Below are 17267 nucleotides of genomic sequence, written 5' to 3'. Positions count from 1 at the left end.
CCCCCAGTCCTGTGACACTTAAATTGTTTTGATTATATTACCATATGTGATAGCTGCTTCTGAATATACATGTGCTAGAAGTGAGACATCTCATATCCGTAGCATCTTGAGACAGGTAATGATCTGAACTGAATTAATTACCCAGACATATTTAATATGGGGTAAACTGAGACAAAGAGATTGAGTTTGCACAGATTGTCCCAGGTGAAAACCACCAAACAGCGATTTCTGCTCATTATGTCTTTCTTTTCCAGAGACAGTACCACTCACAAATAGACGATCTCATCGAGGAGACGGTGAAAGAGATGATTACTTTAGTCGTGGCAAAGGTAGCATTTAAGGAACACAATATTCCTAAATTATGTTTTGATATCTACATACAATTGCTTTATTAAAAAGGATAAGTGAAACAGTAAAAGCAGACATTTATTTTGTAAATCATACTGTTTCTTGTTTTCTGTTCATTAATAAATCTCTTGAAATTCATAGCATTAAAATGATCAATTATGATAATTTAGCATTTTTTAAAAAGGCAATGTGTTCTGTTTTTTATTCTTTATTTCTGTCTTGCAGTTTGTTGTGATCCTAGAGAGTGTTCTGGCAAAGTTGTCACGTTATGATGAAGGCACACTTTTTTCCTCCTTCCTGTCATTTACAGTAAGAACAAATAGTGGCTTAATTTATTAACAAACTCAAGATGTTTTCACTCAAAATGCATTATTTGCATTTATTCTTATCTTAAAAATTTGCAATCCTCAGTATTGTATTAGTAAAATATTTTTTATATTATTTTAATTTAAATTGTTATGTCCCTTTTATTTGTAGGTAAAAGCTGCTTCAAAATATGTGGACGTACCTGTAAGTGACAACAGGATTTTTACTGATGCTCATTTGATTTATCAATCAAACAGTTAATTGTTTATCCACCTTATTTTTAAATGTGAAAGTAAGCAATTTTGTGTGAATATGTAAGACTTCATTAACCACGAATGTGAATGTGCAAGACTTCATTAGCAGTTAAGTGCAGTAAATAGTAAAACTGTTTACACTACAAACCAGTATATACTTAATTAAGATAATACATTAAAATAAGATGGTAAAAAAAGAGTTTGCAATATCATACAGGACAAAATGCTGTGTTGAACAGCTAATAATACCTACTAGAAAAATAATGTGAAACCTCAATAGTAGAAGCATGATAGTTTGGATAATTCATTAATAGTAAGTTACGCTTTGTTTTCAGAAGATTTGTAACAGCTTTAAGATACGGCTAATAATTACCATGTCCTGCTGTGCAGATGGCCATCTCTTAGCCCCAAATGGCCATTCATATGTATGTGGGAGAGAGTGGTCTCTGTGAAGCTCTCCCCTCTGCAGCAGACTGTGCGATGTGTGTGTTGTGCAACAAAAGCCCGTTGTGAAGATGCCGCTGGGTCCAACTCATTGCATTCAGCATCACATCACTGAGTTTCCTTCAACTGTCAACACGTTTGGTCACGACGCGAGGCCTTTTAAATTAAAACCCTGTCAATGAATGCCGGAAGCGTCCTCTCGCTGTCTTTCTTTATCGTTCTGCTGATGATCTGAGGGTTAGCAAATCTTATGTTTCCATGGTAATTGTTTGCTTAATACACAAAATAAAATTATGTCTGACAAACTTGCTTATTTGCACCCTTTGAAAGGACCCATAGATGTGTGAAGTAAGTTTAATTTACAGCGTCTGACAATTACCAATTCTGATGACCTTCATTTGCCTGCTGGCAAAGGAAGTGTTTAATTCTCCTCTGAGGCCGAGCAGGGGGGCAGAACACCCCAGAAGATTTACTCTGGGTTGATTTTTCACTTGCTGTTTAGTTGAATAGAATCTTATTAATCAAATAACATTGTTCTCCTGCCGGTCTGTTCAGACTTTGACAATGACAGCTCATTTTGCACACCTCAGGTTTTGACTATTAATCGTCTAAGAAAATGAGAAAGAAAACAGTTTTTTGTCTGCTTGTCAGATAAAATACAATCTGACAATAGATTTGCTCCTGTACAAAGCAAAACCACCATGAACGTTAGATTGGCATAAGAATACAGATTTCAGTTTAGAGATGTAAGTGAAATTAGTGTAGAGGCAGTGAAGCAATGTATGAAGCACAGAAGTCATTTTTAAACCATGTAGTTTTCTGATTGACAATGTGACAAAATTGCATGACTAACCGATTAAAATCTTTCATTTTCATGTGAAATTCCAGATTGCAACAATTCCTGTTGAAATTACTTACTGAACGTTCTCCATAATAAAAACTAATAAACTGCTGATAGAATTTTAAAGGAATTAGATCATTTTCTTGCCCTGCAAGGCCATCCAAGATGTACTGTACTGTACTGTTTTTCAACAGAACAGATATGTAAAATTTAACATTACATCAATTGTTTGTCAATGGATTCTTTGCGGTGAATGGGTGCCATCAGAATGAGAATCCAACAGCTGATTAAAAAATCACAATAATCCACATGACTCCAGTCCAATAATTACTGTCTTGTGAGGAGTGATTTAAATAACATATTTTCTAGACATTTTAACTTTAAAATGTCACTTCTGGCCAAAATATCAGTTTCATCCAGTGACGAAGTGTATCCCCTGTTGTCCTCTCACAATACGATTCGCCAGTATAGCCTATATGTTTAGAACTGTTTATGCTTGTAAACAGTGCTTGATATGTACATATATCTCTCCTGATTTTTTTTAATTTTCTTTTCTTCTTTTTTTTTAATTGGAGAAAGCAATATTATGGATAGATGGTTCATTGCAAACATGAAGCTTTTCATTATACAAGACATTATGGACTGGAGTTGTGTGGATTACTTGTTTATTATTTATATATATGTTTCCAGCATATGTATCAGCATTTGTGAATCTCATTCTGATGGCACCCATTCACTGCTGAGGATCCATTGGTGAGAAAGTGATATAATGCTACATTTCCCCAAATCTGTTCTGATAAAGAAACAAACTCATCTACATCTTGGAGAACATTATAGGGTAAACTATTTATTTTTTTTTTTTTTTAAATGTAAGCATCTTGATTATGGTTGCATCTACATCATTTTGAACATATCCAAGATTGCAGTGAGTGTTGATTATAAAACATATTTCAGTCAATACTGAAAATTATTAGGTGTAATTAAACCTGTTGTAGTTGAGTCTAGATTGTTCTGAATCTGTCACCAATCAGGCTCCATGATGTTTTGGATGCTGCATATATAGGCCCCTCAAAATGTTTGGGTTTGAGCTGAATTGTATGCTAATATTAAAATTACATTAAGCGGTAAAACATCTTTCTTTCTTTCTTTCTTTCTTTCATCTGCAGAAACCTGGGATGGATGTTGCAGACAGCTATGTGACTTTCGTTCGCCACTCTCAGGATGTCTTGCGGGACAAGGTCAATGAGGAGATGTATATAGAAAGGTTGTTTGATGTAAGTAATGGCAGTCTTCTCCCTCTGTGAAGGGGGTAGGCCCTCCAAAATGTGACATAACAGCTAGCTAGGAGGGATAAGTCACATTTTGAGATCTGCTTCTCTCTCTTTTTTACTTAATTTCTCTATCTTTTACCCTTTGATTCTAACTTTATCTCTTGCACTGCTTTCTCTGGCTTAACCTTTCCTCTCTGGTTTGCAGTGCTGTGTGCATTCCTGAATGTTCTGGCTGTAATATTCCCTTTGCTCTGCTCGTTACTCCTAGTGCAATATTCTGGAGGAGGATTATCTTAAGATGTGTTCTCACACAAAGGGGCATGCAGATGTGAGTTAAGGCAGTTCAAGCAACCTACAACACACTGCAATCAAAGATAGAAACTGAGAATCAACAGATGACTACATAGACGTAGCTATGTTATGAAAGTAATTACAGATCTTTGATTAAAGGTTCTACTTGTTAAGAATAGCGGTTCAAAGAAGAGAACAGTAGAGTAGATCTCGACATAACAAAAAAATAATAATAATTCCCTCTAAGATCTCAACATATACTTTTGTTCAAAAGTTTGGGGTCAATAAGAAAAAGCCAAAAAAGAAACACATTTTATTCAGAAAGAACGGAATAAATGTATCAAATTAGATAGCAAAGACATTTGTAATATCTAGAAATGTTTATAATGTACCTACTTTCAACATTAATAATAAGAAAAAAATTTCTTGAGCAGTGAATCAGCATATTAGAATGATTTGTGAAGGACACTGAAGTTTAGAGTAATGGCTACTAAAAAAATCAGCTTTGCATCACAGGAATAAATTACATGTTAAAATTTATTAAAACAGAAAACATGTACTTACATTTTTATTATTTATTTATTTATTTATTTTTACAATATTTTGATGTAACAAATGCAGGCCTGGTGAGCAATATGAAAAAATCTTACAGACCAAACTTTAGAAATGGTAGTGTACATATGATGTTTTCTTAAAATCTTGAAGTACATTTTATTTACACATTTTCTTTTTTCACATCTCCATTTGGAGATTAAAAACAAATATTCCAACTACAATGTCCCTTTTTTCTCATCATCTCCAAGAAAGCAACTTTTGTTATGTCAAGATCATGAAAATGTGTGGAAAAATTAATGCATGCCCTCTTAGGACTTCTATGGAAACCAAACAAATTGGACATGCTAAAACCATCAGAGTGTGATGGATATTGTTTTGTTCATTTTAGCTGGGGCGGGGGGTCTTACAAAGGCAACTGCCCTATTTCCGGAGTAAATCTCCTACTAAGGAGATCCAAATAGAGAGAAGCCCTCCAAACCTTGAGCTTATTGTGATAAAGGCTTAAAGAAAAGGAAAGAAAGAGGAGTTGAATAAGTAACACTGAAGGGGAGGGCACACAATGGAGAACAAGTCTTAAGAGATGGCCAGGGCCATCATGTTGGTTATAATCCTTTTGTGCTGTCTGTAGACCAGTTTGTTAAGTGTGTGTTGTTGGAGAGGTGTGTTTGCATTGTGTGGCTAAAGACTTGTGTTTATATTCAGAAAGAAAGCCAGAACGGGAGTGCCAGTCTGGGATCAGATTTCCTGTCCGTTTCCTTGACGTTGCTCCTTGCGAACTCAGGACAAACTGATCTGAAAACAGCACTCCCGCTCTGAAAAGCTTTATGAATATGGCTCCTCGTATCATATGTGTACAATTCAAGTAAGAATCCTGATCATGGTCCGTCGCTGAGTTTCACTGACCCAGGATCAGTAGTCTTACTATGAGATGCTTGAAACATATGAGCTCTGGTTTTTCGAGTGAATCTGCTGCTGTATGCTACTGTAGCTTGTCCTGGTTTTACTTGACTTCTTTCTCCCCTCCTGGAGGGTGTCTGAAAAGATCCTGTGTTCATTTCTTTATTCATTCGCTTGGAATGATATGGTGTTGCTTCTTTTCCATCTGCATTGTGCATTAGCGTTCATTTCCTTGAATGCAAACAAGGAAAAGATGCCATCTGCCTTGTCTTTCCTACCCTCTCATTCCATTTCTCCATTTTCCTTTCTTGTTTTTCCACCTCTTTTCTTGCTCTCTCTCTCTTTCTCTCTCTCTCTCTCTCTGCGCCTGAACCAAAATGAAACTTATCCTTCCTGTCAAGTTGTTTTTGTCACATTATGCCAAGTGGCGTTATTCAGAGTCAAATAATCTTCCTTTGTACATCTACTAGCATGGCCCATGTCCCCAGAGACTCAGCTCCTACATGCACTTACACACATCCATCCACACAGCCAGCCAACCAGCCCACACTCCCCCACCTCCCACCCCACCGCCGTTAAACCCAGATGGGCACGCATGGCACACATCTCCCCTCTCCTCCCGCTCAAGTGATCGGGCCTCCATAGTTAGTTGAGAAAGACAACATGTGTGCATGCATACACACATGCACGCTCACTCCATCTCACACACGCTAACACGCACACTCTGGTCCTCACTGTTATGCTAAACAGCCATTGAAATAGCACCGCTCTTTATCGGGGGCTCCAGGCAACCTGCTCAAATGTTTTCTTGTTACTTTGTCATTTCACTTGTTAAAGATGTCATAACATCCTCCACAATGAGCCATAACACCACATGCTGTTGTTTTAAACCTGCTACACTTACCCTATTTAAAAATGACATTCAGTTCGTTATAAAAAAAGACATATAGAGGAGATTATAGTATCGATGGCACTAATTAAATGGGTTTAAAAGAACAGCAGCCCCCTCCTTCCCCTCCTTTCACGTATGTGTGTAAGTTCTTTTTATTCTATCCATTTTTGCTGATTTGGAAAAATAGATTTGATACCAGGAAATTTACAACACATTTATACATAAAAATATTAAAAAAATGAAGGAATAGATTCTGCAGGGGTCACTATAAAATGTAATACATGTCTGTTCATCTTTTCAGGTTTATTCAGACTTGGCAGTGAGATTGAAAAAAAAAATAGTTTCTCCCAACTTTTATAAACATGTTAATGATTAGTAATGAAAGAGCCAGATAATTTATTTTGGACGGCGTTGCAATCACTACAAGGGCTGTTTTCTTCGTCATTCATGTTGTATTGTGTGATTTCCCTTTTTGTTTTTGAATCAGCCAAAATGTTGCTTTCACTTGTTATTTTGACTCCAATAGTCAGGATATTCTTGATGGCTTCCTCCCCTTTTACACTTTTCATTTTTTTTTGATTGTTTTAAATAATCCGCTTTGAAATGATCTGTTTGGTGGGTCTAGTATAATTGCTTAGTTGTTCTTGGCTGGTTTTCATATTGAAGTTTATGTGGCCCACGCTAAGCTTGGGTTAATTGGGGTCAAGGATGCTGATTTCTCACAGACAGAGATGGCACATTGGCTGGAATAAGAAGATTATATTTGCTGTTTGACTAATTCAAAATATGGCTGTGCTCTGCTTTCATAACAGCGTTTCATAATGCAGAGAAAAGCGACCATATGGGATTGGGTATGGAAAATGAAAACAACCAAAAAACTGATGAAATTGTAGTCCAGTGATATTCATAAAAGGATGATGTGTAAAATAATACTAGTAATTATTTGGAATTTCAAATTGATGATTTTGCTAATAAGATGAGTTTATTACTTTATTTAAAATAATACATTTCTGAGGTTTAAATTTTGTAGTAAATAGATCAATTAATAAAATTATGATATATATATATGTATATGTATATGTATATTTAAATCATAATTTAATTAATTGATCTAGCAAATCTCTTACCATTTCTTAATTTGACAACATTTTATATTAAAAAAATTAAATACATAAAAATATTTCTTAAGTTCATTTTACTTCCAAGCAGCTTGTTGTGACAAATGACTGTTGTAATATTCGTTAGTTCTGGGAAGATGCTGATTTTTAATAAGGCCAGATACCAGATACAAGATGCCTAAGAGCCGAATCATTTGCCAGTGGATGGATAAAGTTTGTTAAGTTCATGAAAGAGGACCAGAGAGAGGGATAGGAAGGGAGAGGGAGGGATGAGGGCGGGGGGGAGAGAAAATTAATTTATTTCACTCCGCCAGCCTGCTAGTTCTTGAAAGAACAGCTGAGGAGAGTAGGATTAAGGCAGCTGTGCTTAACGTGAGGGCTCATCTGTCAGATTGGGGCGGAGCGCATAGATCATTGATTAAAAAAAGCCATCTCCAAATCCAGTGCTTCACTGATACCTCTGTCCTCCCCCGGCTCTTCAGTGTGTGTATGTGTGTACGTATGCATGCGTGTATGAGTGCCAGCAGAGACTCGGATACACGGCAGATTACACACGTCAATTATACACTTAATCTGCTTCTGAAAGAGATTGCGGCCTATCCTCATTGATTGATTTGAAGTATTCCCGTTGACCTTGGCAGTTATCAGATCGTCGAGATTGCACTTTATGGTGACGGTTAATACGGTTTAATCATTCTGCTGCTGGATACTGCAAGGGAGACATGAAGGGTTAGAGATACTGGAAAACAAGGCGGGTTTAGACTGAGCTTCTGCTTCTGTTGCATTTCACAGACCTGTAATACCACTTCACTGTCTGGGACACTTAACCACTTTGCAGGTCAAGCTGACCCAAGTGAACAGTTTAATCAACTTTAGCTAGCACACAAACTTAATGCTGTGCATTCTGTGGTCCAAGAAAAACAGAAAGAAAAACTGAAACAATGAAACAAGGTTGTAATCATAAAATGTATTTCTAATTTCGTTTTTTTTTTACATTTGTGTATTTTTAATTGAATTTCATTTTGTTTTGTGTTTTGTATTTTTTCTTTTGCGTTGCATTTTGTTGTTTTACAAAATAACACTTTGATCCACAAACACGCAGAAAACATGTTTTTGAAAAGAAAAAGCACATTTTCTTAAACATTTTTATCGAGTTTAACCCCATCACAACAATTTTGTTAGGCAAATGGTTTGTTTATTCTTGACTGTGATATCCCGAAAAACAACAACCAAAAATGTGTTGCCTCTGATTACGTTTAGAAAATCATGCGATATGGGAGCCGGATGTGTGCTTATTGTTTTTTTCTCCCCAGTTAATCCGTTTATTTTAGAGGTAAACCAATTCAAAACGGAGCTTTAGATGAATAATCTGAACACTAGTAGGTCAGTATGGGGAAAAAAGACTAAAAGGGACCCAACAGGTCCTTTCACAGATACTGTTCAAAACATGTTAAAGGGGTTTGGCTCTTTCAGAATGCAGGGCAGATGTTAGCGGTTCAGGTTTCTGATAATTACAGAGCCCGAAATGCTTTCTTTGTCGCTTACTGTGAACCGAGGCTAATCTGAATAAACCGGCAGCAACAACACTATCGGCTAGAGATTTTAGCAAAGTAAACGCACAGCAGAAGAAGTGTATTTGAGCGCCGTGGCTCTCAACTGGCTCTATTAGCTGTCTATTGGCTCTCTCTCCATCACTTGCTCTCCCCATGACATATAAGTGAGGTATGGTGGCATTTGTTTGATTAACTTGTTTGACAAAAGTGACATCTGCTAGCGGGTTCATGTATACGAGAGGCTCAGCGCGGGTCCGCCTTTGTACATCTGTCAGCACAGAGGCAGGGGAAAAGGGTGAAAAGAAACAAATTGGTCCCAAAAAGCAGCCCATTCACCTTCTGCGCTCCCCCTCCCAGCCCTTAGCCATTCAGGTGCACCGCGGGGCTCTCAAGTGCTCGCTGGTTTATTCCATTTCGTTCCCCCCATTGAGGCCGAACCCCACAAGTGTTATGCTCCTCATTCCTGCTCGGCTCAATCCTCCCCTAAGCGTTCCTTTGTGAGCAGAATGGCTCACTTTGCCCTGGGACCAAACTCTCTCTCTCTCTCTCCCGTTCCTTTTTTATTCTTCACCCCTTTTTCTTCATTGTGTGTTTACTCAATGACACGATCACAGGCTGTAATTCCAGCCATTTAGTTCATTTCTACCAGCTCCTTCTTTTCTAAAGAAAGGCCCTGTTTGGACACTGTCACGCACAACACTGGTTTCAGTAGCTGAAATACAGTCCCTGCAATTATACTTTTTGATCGGCTTGATCGTTCCAAGAAATTGCTCCAGACCCCGTTCTGTTCAGTAGGTTATTCCTTCATTTGCGCACAAAAAACGGCATTAGAGACACTTAAAAGTGTAGCAGAGCTTGCTCAGAAACAGTAAGGGCTTGTTCCACTTAAGGATCCGGTGAGGCGTGTAAATCCTAAGCAGGGTTCTCTTTGTATCCACAACACAATCGCGAGCAGTTTGAAGCCCTTTCGCTTGCTGAGTCGGAAATTTTATTTTCAATCCCACCATTCAGAAGCAACTATTTCTAGAGAGAGAGCGCGAGAGAAAGAGAGAACACATTAATGCAGCAGCGTGTTGGAGGACTGCGTTTGGGGTCGTGTATTTCCTACACAACTATTTTTCCGCAAGGTCGCGGGGTCCCGCCGCGGAGAGATAGCGAGCGCCGGGAGGTGTGGGGTCACCGGTGTGAGTTACCATGGTAATTGAGTTCAGTCATCAATGGACCTCCTCTCAGGAGGGATGAGGCGTACAATAACGGGCCGGTGGCGACCGTGAACAGCAAGCAGGTAGGATTACCCCAAGCTTTTGTCCTAAGTGCATAATGTCTTGTAGTCAGATTTAAAGACTCCTCGGCCCCCGGGGCCTCCCTTTCTGGCCCGGCAAGGGGCCCGATTCACTCGCTGACCAGCAAGAAGGACAAGTGCCCAACGACCCGCTGGCCTGAGAGACATGGCTCTATTTAATGCAGACAAAGACGCAAAGAGTACCAGGAGAAAGGTTGGACGTTCGATTTTCGTGTTTTTTGTTTGGGGTATTTTCTCGATTTTGATTTGCGAGGATCGCAAAGAGGACAGGAAGCACGGGGAGGCACCGCTCTCCTGTTTTCATCTCCACCGGCCTGTCGCTTTGCATTAACATCAGCGCTAACAACCATCATTATTCCATCCCTACTGCTAATTGCAGACACAGCTGGGTCCCAGCAAGATCGCTTCTCAAACAGCCTAGGCCTCCGAGAGCAGGCCGAGTGGCACACACACACATTTACAGAGCCACTACCACCAGCAAGGGCAGAAAGAGGCAGAGTCACAGGTTGCTTGTAATCCCCCCATTACCCCCCACCGAGCCTCCGCCCCCTCCTCGGCATTCCTGCTTTTGTAAGAGTGTGTTTTTTCTAATCCGAGCTCGGCCCTTACCAGCTCTTTCTTCCTTCTGGTCCTCCTCACATAGGAGCCGCTAGCCTTCAGGTGTTTCAGGAGTCAATAAAAGTGAGTTGTGAACGCGCATGCGTGTGTGTGTGTGTGTCTGTGACGGGGGTGGATGGATGTGCAACCTTACACTGAATTCTCTTTGTTGCCCCCCTGCTAGGCGCTATGGCTTCCTGTAACATGTCAAAGATGAGAGTGTGAACGCAAGCTTAGGAGCACGGCTTGTGCATGTGCGTGGTGTGGCAGGGGGCAGGAGGTCGCTCAGCCTTTCAGCACTCCCCACTAGAGGTGTGGGGGACCTGCAGATGTTCATGTGTGTTGTATCGGTAACCATAGCGTACATGTCCAACACACACGCGTGTGTACACGCAGCCCTCATGCTTTCCAATATCAGATGGAACTCGTTAGATGATCACAGATTCTTTCATTATGCATTCAGAGTCATGATACTCCTGTTTTGGCTAGCAACTATTGCCAGCTTCCCGCTGCTCAATATCCAAAAAGTGCCACACTACATAATACGCTCTTGTAGAGTCTTCTGTTTCTCTGCTGACAGCAGAACAATGTCCCACTGCCAGCACTGTTCATTTCACAACCAAGACCAAGAGGATACGGTCTTACTGGACGAGTCTCCCATGAGTTAAAGAACTGATGTAGCAGAACATACTGTACGAATACATGTCTTTCTTGGCCTTGTGCATCATTTGATTATGATTCGCCATCTGATTTGGCACCCGCAGCAGGGACTATAGAGTGGAACTGCGACATTATTATTGTAGCAATTACATTTTTTTAATGGGTCTTATGATATTGCTAAAAAAGAAAATTATTTTGTGTATTTGGTGTAATGAAATGTATTTATGCGGTTTAAGTTTAAAAAAAACCTCAGTATTATCCACATAATGTACATTAATATTGCTCCACTATGTCCTGTCTTTCTGAAACAGATTGATTTTTACAAAGCTCATTAATCTAAAAAGCGATGTGCATACTAATTGGCCAGCTATCCAGTGCATTGTGATTGGCCGAATACCTCAAGCATGAGATGGAAATGTTACGCCCCCTACCATACTGTGATGCCGTGTGTCCCGGGCACGACAAGACAAAAACAATAAAACCCATTATAAACAAGGCATTTGTTGCATCCAGTGGGGACATATTTACTGATTATAATGACCTATACTGTCTTTTTATGCATTGCATTGCGTATCAGGCTGCATAAACATAAAATGACAAACAACAAGCACTACTCTACACTGCTCAAAACTCTCGTTTGAATCATCAATGGCAAATTATTTAAATATGTAAATGTACTAAGAGACTGTGCATCAGAAGCGCCAGACTGTCCTTGCAAAGTTGGAACTGCTAAACTTTATATAAACAGACACCGGCATTATTGGCTACTCTCACAGGAAACAGTCCTCGTCCTCCATAAAATGCACTGCACACATGTGAATATTTGGGTTGAACTGTTCCTGAGCAGAGTTAAACCACTAATTTGTAGTTGTGTCCTCTCTTGGAAGGCCAAACAAAAGAGTTTCACTTTCACAACAAAACACACAACATCTCCAAAACATGGCGGTGGCGGCAACAGCTAGATTACAAGTTACATCTTCTTTCTTTGCATGAACATTTGGGTGGTGTTATGCAAATCTTCCCACATCATGACGTAGACATGCGGAGGCATGTTTAAACGAGGCATTTTAGGAAAGCGTGGTAGACTCTTAGCTTGTATAAAGAATATATATTTGGATTTGAGACTTTAGTCTTTGCAACTTTACAGATTTCCTTTATGCACCAAGAGCTTGTAACACTCCAAAGAGAAAGGAAAATTTTTAATCACATCACATGACCCATTTAAATATTGTTTTTCTCATTAAGTGAATTGATGGTTTCCTAGTAATGAGTTTAAAGAAACTGTTCATCCAAAAATTTTAATGATCATCATTTACTTGTACATTGTCATCATTTACAAGTAATTCCAAACATTCTTTATTCTGTGGAACAAAACATTCATTAAAATATTCAAAACATTATCTTTTGTGCTCCACAGAAGAAAGTCAATCATACATGTTTAGATTGACACAATTTCAGTAAATGGTGACAGTATTTTTATTTGTGGCTGAGTCATTCCTTTTAAATTATATAAGACAGAGATGGTCACACTAGAATAGGAGCAAATGTAGAAGAAACAGAGTGAGCATGAGAGAAAGACTGAGTGTGAGAGAGAGCAGTTGCTCCAGGTCTGGCCTCCCTGTGGGGGTCCATCGCGGCCCGCCTGCCCAATCTTTCACAGGCACAGAGCACCAGCCCTCACAGAGCAACACCAAGTTCTGATTCACTGTAGGGACAAGCCACTAAGCTCGGCCACTTTAACAAAATCCTAAAACACCCCTTTGATTATTCGGCCACAGCTTCATTGCGTGTTAAACTGGTGGAACCACTGGAACAATTGGCTTAGCAAATTCTGTTATGTTTACTACTCAATTTCTTTTGACAAGGTGAAAGTTTTTTTTTTTTTTTTTTTTTTTTGTTCATCACCAACAGAACTGTAATGCCGTAATGTGGGAGCAAAGTGGATTTTGCATCCAAGATCTATAAAAAGTAAACTGTCAAATGTGCTGCAGTTACCCAAGACATATCTCCTGTGTCTCCGGCTCGATTTGCTCAGCTCCTAAACCGTTGAGACTCAGTCAGCTCAGATTACCATCAGAACAGCTCGATCATAACTAATCAATTAGACTTCAAACAAGATCTTCCCCACGGTCCAACATCTGTAGCCCAAAAGCCAAGTGCACTGGTTATTTAGGAGGTACTTTGAGTTCAGTGAGTTTCACTGAGTAGAAATATAGAACAACACTCTGAGACTAAGAGAGAGGAAGTCTCGTAAAAAATAAGACCCTGAGCCACGGGTACATTAGTGAGCTCATTGTGACTGCGGTAAAGACAACATGTCCGCTGGGAATGATGGATGTTCCTCCCTCAATGTGACAGAAAGTGCCACCGTCTGAAGCGCAGGCTGAGGGCAGGATTGTGGCTGGCTTAACATGGGCAACATCTCTCATGATCAGTGTCCAAAAGCAGCACACGAGACAGCTGATGGGATCTGAAACTGTCAATTAGCAGTTCCTGGGTGGAGCTTTTGGGTGAGGATCATGGCTGTGACAGAAGGACTTACTCCAAGGCAGAGCTTGTTGGGACCTATTTTATGAACAGCACTCCTTGTAATGTCACCAGTTTGCTCGCAGTGCCTGTTCTGCCATATTCATTTTCCTCCCCTCTACAAGTGAAACTAGTTTACTTGATGCCAAATTCAGTAGAAGAAAACTCCTACCAGTCAAAAGTCAATAATTAAGATTTTATTTAAGAATAAACCGTAAAAAAAAACGTTTCTAGAGCCCAAAATCTTAATCATACCAAACTTTTGACTGGTAGTTTATATGTTGTCTATCTTTGTCATTGGTGATTTAAAGTTGTGCTAGATCAGATTGGGGGGTATTGTTGGATCTTGTACTAAAAGGATTTTCATTCACATTATCTGCTCTCTTGATACATATCTACTGCGTACACTTGTGCTTTTGTAGATGTGTTCTCCTTTGTGTTTGTGTGTGGCAGCATTTATATGTGTGTCTGTCTTCGCTGGAGAACAATGTATTTGTGTTTCAGCAATGGTACACCAGCACTATGAATCTCCTGGGAACCTGGCTGACAGACCGTATGGACCTGCAGTTGCATGTGTATCAGCTGAAAATCCTCATCAGAATTGTAAAGGTAAAAACAACAGCATTATTGACCACTAAAGTGTTGGTAGTGCATCTGAATTAACTGCAGAACAGTTGTAGATCCAGAACTTCCCAAGTGTGTGCAGGAAGTAATTGTAGCTCCGTACTTGTAAACATGCTATAAAAATATGCACATGCCATCCAATCAGATTCAGATTTCAGAGGTGGATCAGCCAAGTGAAGGCGGTCTTCCTCTGCAGCCTCCGCTTGTGCTTGATTTTTACATCAACAGGATTTCATAGTATGACATTACACATTTATTTTTGTGCCCTCATATGGTGTGTGTGTCTCTCTCTCTGTGTGTGTGTGGGTATATCTCACAGATGCTGGTTTCTTTTTAGATCTATATCAGATTTTTTTCCCTTCATTGCCCCCAGCATTGATTAGGTTTAGTACTGGATAAAGAAGGCCTCATTGTCATGTTTTCCTCATCTAAAATTTCCAACAAAACCAAAATAACAACTAGATGAAACTTTCCACAAATAGAGTACAATATCTGTTACCAAAAACATTTTTGACATGAATGTGCATGGTTTTTATTTTTAGGAATAAAAATTGAATACAAATATTGATACGATTAAAAAAAACCTATAGGCTACAGGGTTGCAGATTTTTTTTTCACTTACTATGACTAGCTTGGGGTCAGTAATTTCTTTCTTTTTTAAGAAATTAATATTTTTATTGAGCAAGAATGTATTCAGTTGATCAAAAGACAGTAAAGACATCTTGTATATGAAAATAGACTTTTCAGAGGAACCTGAAAAAACAAAACAATCAGAACTACTTTATTCAACATTGATAAGACATGTATTTTGAGCAGCACAACAGCATATAAGAATGATTTATGAAAAGAAAAAATTCTTCAGTGATTATATAACTAAACACGCATGCTAGATGCCCCATACCTATTCCTAAAATGCTCTTTTTCTTTTTTTTTTTTTGCAGAAAAAGTATCGTGATTTCCGACTGCAAGGTGTGTTGGACTCCACTCTGAACAGCAAGATGTATGAGACAGTGAGAAACAGGTTGATTCTAGAAGAGGCTACAGCGTCCGTAAGAGAGGGAGGGATGCAAGGCATATCCATGAAGGACAGCGATGAGGAAGATGACTAGATCCTGCTGCATGGAGACAATTAGGTGTGAACAATTTGGTCAGACACGTTTATTGTGGACTAAAATGATGCATGTACACCACTGTCCATCGCTCGTACATGTCTGGATGTTAACGTCATGTTCTATGACAAATAAGGGACTAAATTCAAATAAAATTAAATGAAAAAAATACAAATCTCAATTCAGATGACAAAAACAAAAACAGATATTACTCAAACTTAAAATTAATTGACACTGTTTGATGTTTTTTTGGGTGGGGGGTGGGGGCAAGTGAAATGTCTGAAATTCATTTCTAAATGTTTCTAAGCAATATGGCGTACCATTTGTAAAAGATGTTGTGTGAGATGGTAAGGAATAATGCTCGTCGTGTCCCTGTTCAATGCAAATCCGTATGGCGCTGCTTCAATGTATTGTAAATACATTAATGGTATACATAACTGTGCATAGACCTTGTTTCTTTTGGAGTGTAGGCCAACTGACATGATTGTATTAACTTGTTCAGATGTTTATATATTCAGCTGACTTCAACAACATGTCAAAAATCCACAATGTGTTTTACACCCAAAATGTTTTGAGACCCCTTTTTTTTTTTACGAGTTAGTTAAGGTGATATGTTTGTAGCTGTATTTTAGAGACGCAATATAATCCCATTGCTTATTTGTGATATACTTGAACTGACGTCAATACTTTTTTATGTTTTTAAGCCATGCATAATTAAAAAAGAAAATTAAAATATATTTATTCTGTATTTTGGGAGTGGGATCACGAGGAGTATTGTTTGTATCCTTTTTGTTTCTTTGCAACAAAGCATTTCTGATCCTTCTGTTCGGATAGCCTCTAAACACTTGCAGGTTTTTATCATTGCCACTGTTGTTTTGTGTATATAGTGCTTTATATTCCCCTCTGTGCAGTAGCTGCATGTCCCAATTGTTAGAAATCTTATCCGAAAGCTTTTGAATTTGTGGAAAGTAACCGGTGGATTCATCTTGCGTCGGCCTTATGTACACCCACAGTTGGAATGCAAGAATCTAATCTGGAAAATAAAACAATTCAAACTCAAAACTTTTTTGCTCTTAAATGAGTAACAGTAAGGGTCACAATGTTTTATTGGTTATAAATAAAGTTACACCCACTAAAAAAGCAAAACCTGCATACAGCACGGGCTTTATTCGGTACTTGCAGTAAAGCACACAATATTTCAACCATGACTTAACCTCTCCCCAGACCCACCCACCCACCAAAAAAAAAAAAAAATAAATAAAAAAAAATCTGAGATTAACATTTTGGGATTAAGTCATAGTTCATCTTCAGTGCCTACAGTATATTGCAGGACAGAAGGAGATTGACTGACCAAAGATGACACAGACCAGTCCCAAGGCAGATCTTCTCAACCAGATTAACATTTTTCATGTAAGATTTTCAAAACAAATCAGTCTGGTCTTCAAGACAGTAAGTATAAATTCAAGGGATTAGATATTATTACCGTGGCATATTAAATGAAGATGGGATATCTTAATTAGAACATAGACTGCTTGAAAACAAGTCCTCAAAGATGATGAAAAACAATGATCCCTGTTTAGGAGAAAAACGCATTTTGATGCCAAACAAGAATTACAACACAAAGTGAAAACTATAAATTAGTATCACTAACATCATTAATATCACTAACCAATTCTAA

The 17267-nt window shown here is 38.7% G+C and overlaps 1 protein-coding gene across 15 annotated transcripts in view; it reads left to right on the top strand.

The window, feature by feature from the left end:
- Positions 1–16651, top strand: part of cadpsa (Ca2+-dependent activator protein for secretion a) — a 94224-nt gene extending 77573 nt beyond the window's left edge. For all 15 annotated transcript variants that reach the window (XM_052569149.1, XM_052569144.1, XM_052569142.1 and 12 more), the window contains 6 exons: positions 255–329; positions 574–657; positions 826–858; positions 3360–3467; positions 14361–14465; positions 15422–16651. In XM_052569149.1, the coding sequence (XP_052425109.1) occupies positions 255–329; positions 574–657; positions 826–858; positions 3360–3467; positions 14361–14465; positions 15422–15589 (573 nt within the window). In that variant the 3' untranslated portion in view covers positions 15590–16651. The remainder of the gene's footprint in view (positions 1–254; positions 330–573; positions 658–825; positions 859–3359; positions 3468–14360; positions 14466–15421) is intronic.
- Positions 16652–17267: the final 616 nt, after the last annotated feature.

This window comes from Carassius gibelio, chromosome B11 (genome assembly GCF_023724105.1).
Source record: "Carassius gibelio isolate Cgi1373 ecotype wild population from Czech Republic chromosome B11, carGib1.2-hapl.c, whole genome shotgun sequence".
In the NCBI taxonomy this organism is placed as follows: domain Eukaryota; kingdom Metazoa; phylum Chordata; class Actinopteri; order Cypriniformes; family Cyprinidae; genus Carassius; species Carassius gibelio.
Note: the sequence above shows the minus strand (reverse complement) of the source record. Positions and strands in the feature narration are given on the sequence as shown.